Source organism: Amphiura filiformis, unplaced genomic scaffold (assembly GCF_039555335.1).
Source record: "Amphiura filiformis unplaced genomic scaffold, Afil_fr2py scaffold_44, whole genome shotgun sequence".
Lineage (NCBI taxonomy): Eukaryota > Metazoa > Echinodermata > Ophiuroidea > Amphilepidida > Amphiuridae > Amphiura > Amphiura filiformis.
Window position 1 is genome coordinate 344877 of NW_027305508.1, and position 10109 is coordinate 354985.

General features: G+C 38.0%; 1 protein-coding gene across 1 annotated transcript in view; it reads left to right on the forward strand.

Annotated features, from left to right (window-relative positions):
• The window catches only part of LOC140144186 (kinetochore protein Nuf2-B-like), a 40840-nt gene extending 31838 nt beyond the window's left edge, over window positions 1–9002 (forward strand). The window contains exons 10-12 of the mRNA XM_072166012.1: window positions 584–671; window positions 3628–3702; window positions 5131–9002. Coding sequence (XP_072022113.1) covers window positions 584–671; window positions 3628–3702; window positions 5131–5205 — 238 coding nt within the window. The 3' untranslated portion in view covers window positions 5206–9002. The remainder of the gene's footprint in view (window positions 1–583; window positions 672–3627; window positions 3703–5130) is intronic.
• Window positions 9003–10109: the final 1107 nt, after the last annotated feature.

A 10109-nucleotide genomic window follows, 5' to 3' on the forward strand; every position in this document is an offset into this window, starting at 1 on the left:
AATGTCGTTTGTTCCTTTGGATAGTCAATGAAGAGATAGCAATGCGAATAGTAGGTCTGAATGCAAAAATAGTTGACAAAAGGGTATCATACATAGAAAGGCACTCATTCACATAACATCTGGACAGGTCGTTCGTTGCACAATGAATAATAATAAAGTCCGGGGTCTCTTCTTCAATAATAGCAGGGGCAAGTTTATTCCATAGTCCTAGTTTGCTTCCAGGGATGCATCGGTTCCTAATAATACAACGTGAATTCATTCTGCGGCCTACAAGGTGCTTTGGAATCGAGTCTCCAATAATCAGAATCTTTCTCTTAGACTGTCTAGGTGATGGTGCCTTAGCTGCAGTAGGTTCAACATGAGATGGTATGCTGTCAGTTGTACAATTAATAAGTGTCCGCGATTTCTTGATGTGTTTCCTAGGCGTAATCGACTTCCTTGTAGTGACAATGGTAGGGATAGGCAGAGGAAGGTTAATTCGAGGGCTGTTGGTTGGTAGCATAACACAGTGTGTATACTTACGTAGACAAATGGAACAGTTAGTAAGAAAGTGCTTATTTACATTGTTCGTATTTTTCCCCAGTGAACTGACAACATATCAAAAGAAAGAACAGAAGAAATGTGAGGGTATGCAGGCAGTGAGAGACAAGATTAGTATAGTGACGCAAGAGGTAGGTGATACATGTAGCGTTGCATTCACTAAATGTTGTAAATGATCAGGCTAAGGCTGGGATACTTGGGCGGGCACTAAGGTACCCAGGTCTGAATTATACCCGCATGCAATAGCATGCAGGGTATCTTCCCATCCTGTGGTTTCTTCTCCATCTCCTTCTCCTTCTCCTTCTCCATCTCCTTCTCCTCCTATCAAACACATCATTCTGTCAAGGCTAGCGCTAAAACTACAAGGGCCCAAGGACCCATATGTGGAACACTTATGGGCCCTACCCCGTAGAAGTGCCTTTTGCCCATCTTGGCCCTAGAGGTCAAAGGTCACGGGCCACAGGGGCCCAAATGTGAAAATACAAAGCACGCCTTTTCTCATCGAATGAAGCAGCCTCAGAGCCCTGAGTTGGTACACTGATAGCCCTAGGGGTGCTCTATATTTACAAATATACAAGCGCCCCATATGTTATATATTATGGGCCCCAGGGGCCCAAATGTTAAAATATGGTGCAACAGATTGACAAGCCTAGCTCTAAGAGTACAAGATCACTAGGGCTCATATGTGGCATATGTATGGGCCCTAAGTTGTAGATGTGCCTTTTGCCCATTTTGGCCCCAGATGTACAATGCTGGGGCCCCAGGGCCCAAATGTTAAAACAAAGGGCCGGCCGTTTCTCAGCAAATAAAGTAGCTACAGGGTTCAGATTTGGTACACAGATATGTCTTTAGTATTATATTGTCATATGTATATATAACCTCCATATGTCACATAATATGGGCCCCAGGGCCCCAAACGCTAAAACATAGGGCGGCAATTACTCAGTAAATAAAGCAGCTACAATGTCCAGCTTGAGTCTACTGATAGCACTTGAGAATCATACTTTAACATGAGCCCCATAAGTCATATATATTGGGCCCCAGGGCCCCAAATGTTAAAACAAAGGGCCGGCCGTTTCTCATCATATAAACCAGCTTTATGGCTCAGAGTTTGTACACAGATTGCACCTGAGAATTACATTGTTATATGTACATATGAGCCCCATATATCACAAAATATTGACCCCAGGGCCCCAAACGCTAAAACATAGGGCCGGTCGTTACTCAGTAAATAAAGTAGCTACAATGGCCAGCTTGAGTCTACTGATAGCACTAAAGAATTATACTTCAACATAATTATGTACATGGGCCTCATAAGTCAAATATTATGGGCCCCAGGGCCCCAAATGTTAAAACAAAGGGCGGGCCGTTTCTCATCAAAGAAAGCGGCTTCCGGCTCAGAATTTGTACACAGATAGCACCTGAGAATTATATTGTTACTAACACCCACACCCATCCACCCACACCGTAGGACTAAACAGACAGATCGTATTATATCATAATTGGAAATACCAGCGTGAAGCGTTAAGGCTGTTCCAGTTAAATTACATACCCACTGGCTGTTCCATTTAATTTACATACTCCCTCTGAAATGGCCCAAAAAAGGCTGTTCCGTTTAATTTACATACTCCCTCTGAAATGGCTGTTCCATTTAATTTACATACTCCCTCTGGAATAGTTTCCCCGTAATCATATTGCATAGCCTCACTGTGAGTAAGAGAGACTCCCCTGGGAGGGGACTTTTTACAATTTCTTTATTTCAAGTGCTACGACAGTGCAAACTACATTCAATTAAAGCTTGTGACTTGGACTTTCACCTTTTACACATTTTCTGCCCAATTGGGCGATTTTTTACATTTTTTTAAGTCCTCCGCAAAAAAGGACTGTAAGTTTGGGTACACCGATAACATGCGGGTATAGCCGTATTTGTGTACAAATATATAGCCTTCTAGTTACTATTTCTCTTTCTTAAATTTTATATTCATAGATGCAACTTTCAACAGGTGGCTCCTTCTCTTCAGAATTTCTGTAATTTTGTTAAGCTTAAATTCAACATTGAGTACAAAATTGCTGAGAAAAATGGCAATCTTGGCAAGCACTTTAAAAAGTTTTCTTTCGACATTGATAAAATTTGATTGCTTTTTTTTTCAAGTAACTTTTATATTATGTATATATCATGGCTAGATTGTTTAAGTGTGTGAGTATAATATGAATTGTTTTTCTTGTTTGTCTTCTGTCTTTTTGTATGTTTTGTATATGAGCGAGAGTGATCGTTGTCTTTGTTCATGGTCTTTGTCTCATCTGTCTCTCTTTGTACCTGTGTTTGCTCAAAAAGAATTTTTTGATTATATGTAATGGTTCATGATTGTTGGGAACTGATGGCTCATTATGTATGTCTTTTCTCCCTCCATCAGTTCCAAGCACAGGGAAAAAAAAAGGTCTGAATTACTAGATAAGCATTAGTCACAACTTACACCAAAGGTCCTAATATGTTTACAAGCCTTGACCTGACATAGGCCTGTAGATTAAGTTGTCATGAAAAGTTCATTGGGACCAAGGAGATGATAAACTACAATCCTGGAAAAAATTTGGCACACTTTGCCTATCTTTTGGTGTACTTCTACCCACGCTCCGCCAGTTCAATGTTAATCAAAGCCATGATGTTGGCATAAACCATCCAACATTGAAAGAATAAGATAGGGAGTTGGGTAGGATGAGATATAGGGGCAGCCTGTCCTTTACATAATTATATTGCATGCATGTTTCACTCGCCACTCCAATTTTGATAGGGCAGGCATATCAATTGTTTAGTACAAGTGTGCCAACTATTTTTTCTAGGATTTAGATCCCTAGCTTTCTAATTAATCATGCTGTGCACACAGTGATATAGTGATATAATGTTGTGAGAAGCTGTGCTTATCATATTTCTAGCTGGCAACCCAATCTTGGCGCTTCTCGTAAGGCAGTTTTCATATTCCGAGTAATCTTGTAGAAAGAACACAATTTATGTTTTGAAGTTAAAAGATAGTTCTAATGAAAATATAAAACTTTCTTGTATTATCATTACTTTGTGTGTCTGTTTTTCAGTTATCAGATAAAGAGAATGAACACAGTGGTGAAATGCAGAGTTTGAAAGATGGCTATGTACATATGTTACAAAAGGTAATTGTCATAAGGCCAAAAAAAGTAGATTGTTTGCTTGTTTATAATCACTTTCAGAAATTGGGTCGGTCAGTCAGAAAAAGTTGTTTTTTTGTTTTGTCTTTTCTTTTTTTTTTCCTTCAAGTATCAAAAGTATAATCTGAAATATTTGTTTGTATGTAAAACACTCACTGACCACATAATTTCCACCAAAGACAAAGATATTTGATATGTAAATGTCTGGCAGACTTAAAATACTGCATTTTTAAGTTCAACAATATTTTACTTGTGAAGACGCCGAGGATGCCCGGTGAGGATGATAATATAAAATATCGGAACTCTCATCCAAGGGCGACTGGACAGGTGGAAACATGCAGGAAATGGTATATTACAACATTTCTTTTATATCTTCAGTGAGACGGTCGGTCGGACAAGGATAAGCAAACAATTTTTTTGTTTTGGCCAAAGTGTAAAACATAGTTTAAAGAATGCTAATAAAAGCATCACATTTAAAACATTACCACAAATATACCTTGCAGTTCTGCTACACTTGCTTGTATGCCTGTATGGTTTATAATAGCATCAATTGGTTATTCCATTGAAATCTGTCATACCCCTGTGGAGGATTTAAGAAGTCTTCCACAGAGGGAGTATGTTTCTCAAATGGAGTTGGCTAGGGATTCATTATTTTGAAACTTATACTCCCCTTGTGTATGGCTTTACCTATATCTTATACAACTGGAGGGAGTATTTCAAATGGAAGTTTCCTATTTGCCTATTCTATTTGAAACTTCCTCTGTGGATTTGAAATGGAATAGTCCGATTTATCAGTAGGGCTAATTAATCATTGTAATTTTGAAATAGGCTTAAACAGTCTACCATATGTTCAAAGGAAAACATTACAGTTTGTTTATACTGTTATACCAACCCAAAAGTGAAAGGGTTCAACAATTAATTGGAAATGTGCATGCACCATATTTGACAATGAGTGGGCTGGCTGCTAAAGTCAGTCTCAGGGGGTGCTTATTAATTAAAGTAGTGAAATGGAAGTCAAAATTTGAAAGTTACACACATAAATTTTAACAATGTAGTGTATGAAGTCAAAATCATCACAACCCTGTGCCTGAATATTTACATACCACTCTAATACACGCCTGTGGAAAAAATTCACGCCACAGGGTGTTTATTAGGAACAATCGGTAATTATATTATTTTTTAGAAATTTGATGGAATTTAGTTATTTACATGTGCATTGAAAAGGGAGCGCTTAGACAGTTGTTTGTATGAAAATTCCATGGAGCGCTTATTAAGGGAGGGCACTAATCAGGTAAAATACAGCCATGCTAAAAATAGTGATATACATGTAACTGTTATTGGTTTTATTTTAGGATACATGTAAAGTATTATAATCTTGCCTAATTGCCACATTTATGTTTGTATTTTTTACAGCTTGATGATTATCATGCAGAGTTAGCCATCAACTGGGAACAGACAGATCCTCGTAAGATCCTGGGCACAAAATAAGATTTGGATGCATGATGGCAGAATTGCATCAAAACAGTACATTCATTAAGCAATGAAGGCTTAATGCAGTTGCTAACAGGTGATATTAGTGTGGTAACTGATTCTGAGGCAGATACATGTTTGCCTTAATGCATTTCTTGATGCTTGTATCACTGTCATACAGGACAAGTAAAAAGCGCAAATGGAATTGTGGCGCCAACCGAACTCCAATTTCCGTTCTGAAATAATGCTGTCTGAAAAACAAGTGCTGCTTTTGCAAGTAACTGCAAACTGGTCAGAACAGTAATCGTGAAAAAATAATACCGCTATAATATCCTGCTGTTATATTCCAGGCATTCCTACTCCCTGTTATAGTATGCATGCCTTCCTCAAGGCAGTAAAGTAAAATTTAAGTTTGAATAGAGGCCGTCAGCGTGACGTCATATGCCGCCATCTTGTGGGTACATGCTGTGATGGTCGTTCATCTAAATGCGTGAACAGCAAAATCATGTTGATGTGCGATAACAGCTGCGTGGCAAGCTGCACCCTGTGCGTAGTGTCTGACGCATGAACACACAGATCATTTGTACCCACAAGATGGCAAAAGGCTTACGGCCTCTATCCAACTCATTTCAATATCTTGTACTTTTTCAGTTGGTTATTCTGCATTGTAATGATGTAACACATGTTATACATGTATATGTCTCATCATGTTTATGATTCTATAAAGACATCACATTTTACCCCCTATGGAAGACATGACCTTAATCTCCCATACAGGGGGTGTAGATTTCAAATGTAGTAATCCATTCAGGTAACCCCATTTGAAATCTACACCCCCATGTGTGCAAGATTAAGGTCATGTCTTCCATACGGGGTGTATGGATTTCAACTGGAATAGCCCAATTTTGGCTTCAACAACGTCTCTTCAATATAGAGATGAAATCCATGTCTTGGTTCAAATTAATTTGAATGCAAAGTCAACATAGCGATTTTTATTTTGACCACTTGCTCCCCACTTTTGAATAAGTTTCTATTTCAAAGGTTAAATTTACGCACATAGGATTTTCCTACCCAGTGATGATGCAAGGTATTACATCTCTGTAGTATTAGGGTATATATGATGTAGGGAGGGGGTAGCATGACCCTCCAACACTGTGGGTAATACGGGGAAATTGTCTGCCATGAAGGTGTCAAATTTTGTGTTTTCAATGTTGCATACATGATGAGAATCCTGGGATGTGTGATCCTAAACAAATTTTTACACTGGTATTGAAAAGATATGTTCTTCTTCTTATGGATGGCACACACCGTGATTCTAGTAATTCAACATTGAAATGGACCAAGTTACACATTAACCTATAGGGGTTATGGGAACAAACTTCAGGGCTGACAATTTCCGACCAGGAGGCACCATATTACCCAAATTACACATTTTATTATTGACATGTACCCTATGGGGTTATGGGAACAAACTTCATGGCTGACGATTTCGGACCAGAAGTCGGCATATTACTCACAATGCTCAGCAGACATGCTATAATCAAATGCAGCAAACCTTTGACGAGCGCGACTGACCGCGATGTTGCAAATTCGGAGCTAACAATGCGTACAGCCCACAGTTCATTCATAAATTTCCACTCGGCAACAGCAGATTGCCTCAGAAGCCAATCAGAGACAAGTGCGTCCAACGCAGTAAATACCAGATGTATACTTAAAATATGCGCTCATCAAAGGTTTACTGCATTTGATTATACCCCCAGGTATGATGTAAAAACCCTTATATAGTAATAAGTATGGTATATTTATTTAATGAATGTAAATATATGTATAACATATTGTACAGGTGAAATATATAAAGGGCATTTAGTTATATTTAGAGTGCATAGTACTGCTTAGATATAGCATACCATGTAAGGAATGTCACACACATTATAAAAATAATTAATCTTGGTGATAACGCCTGAGAGTAATGTGTACAAAAATGTGATGTGATGAAACAAAATGAGTCAGATGTCGGGAATATTGATTTTAAGATATAACCAATAGTATACAACTTCCTTTGAATTTCTGAGCAACACTAAAATAGCCATATCTGTAGATTCGTAAGTCTAAATATGATGGGGTTTTCAGCAAAATGACGCTCTTAGAATGGCTCATTTATGGAATTGAAAACTGAATATTGATTTTGATCAACATCAAACTCATTTTGCTTGATCGCATCACAAATGGGCTTATACATAAGGCAAAAAAAAAAAGGTTTGTTTGTCCATAGAGGCTTATGAAACAGTTGGGTCGGTAGGTCGGATTTTTTTTTTTTTTTACAGATATTGCACTTGAAACTGACAATTTGAAGACTGGTAAATAAGTCAAAACACACAGCACTTTACTGGTTTAACTCTTGAGATGGTTCTGCATGTTATACTGTTCATTTTCTTTACATTTTCTTTCTTTAAATTTATACTAACCACTGTTTTAATTTACTAGCACATTCAACGCAAATTAAAAAAAAAAAAAAAAAAGACACAGTCGGGACCAAAGTACACGGTCGGTCGGACGTGGACAAACAAACAATTATTTTTTGGCCTAATATATGTGCCGCCGATATGGGCCACATGTACAACCTTTTGCTACATTGATCTGTCATTTTTTTATGGTGTTTCCATACTTTTTATCAAATCTGTTCAAAATAACCCTGGCAATGAAGAGTATTTTGTACCCTGCAATGACATTGTTGACTATTCCAGTTGGTTGTAACCAGAGCAGTATCAACCCTATCCCAGTGTACAATGCGATGGCACTTGCCACCAAGTGAATACATTGCTATACCCTATGGTCATAGACAGGTCCATTTCAAAGTATCACATTTTGATACTCATTAGGCAAATGGTAAACCTGGGACAATGGTGAATTATGATACACCATGTGTTTTAAATTAACATTGTAAAGAAGCATTTCAGGTACCCATAGTTATGGACTATGGAGTGTGAAATTTGACATAAAGCGACAAAAAAAACCCTGTTCTACGGGCGGACAGACCTTTTTAAGTAGGGTTGAGCCTTTTGTTTTATTTCTTTGCAAATGACCTTAAAAAATCACCAAAATCTCAATATATTGCAATATTTCAAAATTTGTGTCAGTATTTAATTCTCGCGATTCCTAATACGATGCACCACCAGCAGTTGCTTTTTCAGTCCAATTTTTTACCTCCAGGGTCGACATCGCCGTTCTAGCTATCATTGGATTTTCACGCAAGTGTGATAATAATGATGTTGAAAACAGCTCCATGGAATACGGTACTATAATTGTAAATTGCTATTTTAATGTGCTTTCATGTGTAACATCATTGCCATTTAAACACTCAATGGACTTAATATTCCTGTTGTATTCGTATTACCGTGACATGGGCTTTGGATGTTGACATTTATTTCCCATGATGCACTGCATATTTTGGCTTCTCTTCTGCAACCGCTTCCGCAACCATTCGTTCAATACCTTTAGAAAAATATTTCTCTGTGATGACTCATGTTGATTTTGGCTAAATACATTGTATTTTCACTCAAAAGGGTACATGATACCTCTTGATTCATTATGCACCAATTTGACCCCCTAGCTTACTGAATAAATGCTGCGGTTTTCTGATCTTGATTTGAAAAGGTCTATTGTGAATCGATCAGATTGTACAGGAAAACTTTGTGGCGCCTAATATTATGTACAAAATGTATATATTGTATATCTAATTGTATAAAACAAAATAAATCATGAACAAACATTGGATTGCATTGCACAGTGTAACAAACACATTTGCCATTGTGATTTTATTGCTTTACATGTATCGACTGCTCAGTGCGAGAGAAGTGGGTAAGTGCATTAGCTTCCCTGTGAACATTTGGCAATTTACAGTTTATTGTACTGATCTACACATGGCAGCTATTGCACTTACACTTCTGTCAGATATTGTGGACCAAGTTGCCGAGAAAACATTTGATCGATCTCCCAAAGCTTGAATTTGCCTTTTGGAACTGGCAGATGCATGCAATAGGATGGAGCTGTCAGTATTATGCAGGGGATCAGTGCCTGAATGCAGGGCGGGATTTACCTTTTGCTGGGCACGTCAGCATGACTGGCCTCCCTGGCTCTTAGGATGGTACAAATGCGCATGAAGCACACAAAAAATGTTGCCATATTGAAGCTAAAATGGTTGAAATGGGAACAAATTCCTGTGAAGCATGCAAAATTGGCACATTAAGGGGGTACTACACCCCTGTGGTAAATTTGTGACTATTTTTGCATTTTTCTCACAAAATAATAACACACTGGTAATAAATGTTATGTATATTATTGGGGCAAGGAATCCAATTACATCCTAGCGGTACCTTATTTCTTATCATAAATAACGAACCGCTTGTCTTGGGTCACTGAAATTCCAGTGTAGTATTTGGATTCCTTGCCCCTATAATATACATAACTTTTTTTACCACTGTGTTATTAGTTTTTGAGATTAATGCAAAAATAGACACAAATTTATCGAGGGGTGTAGTACCCCCTTAAGCTGAAATGGTCAAATATAAGATTATAATTTGGTGAAAATCACACACACATGCATAAAATTTCGCCCCCTGAAGATTGTGACCCCTGGGCCCGTGCTTACTTGGCCCTAAATCCAGCCCTGCCCTGGGGAGGGTAATTCCACCAGAGAAACTTCAGGTTTTTACATCATTTTTTATCAAGTTTGGATTCAGTGGGTGTTAGTCTGGGGACCTTGGCCCTTCAAATAGTCCTATGAATTATTACTTGAAATCCTGCCTCCTCTCGCAAACATCACACATTTTAACAAATGAATGAAACTTGCAGATCAAAAAGTTGCAAAACAAGCTTTCGGTTATTCCAGTTGAAATCAAACATTTATCAGCAGCAGGCCCTAT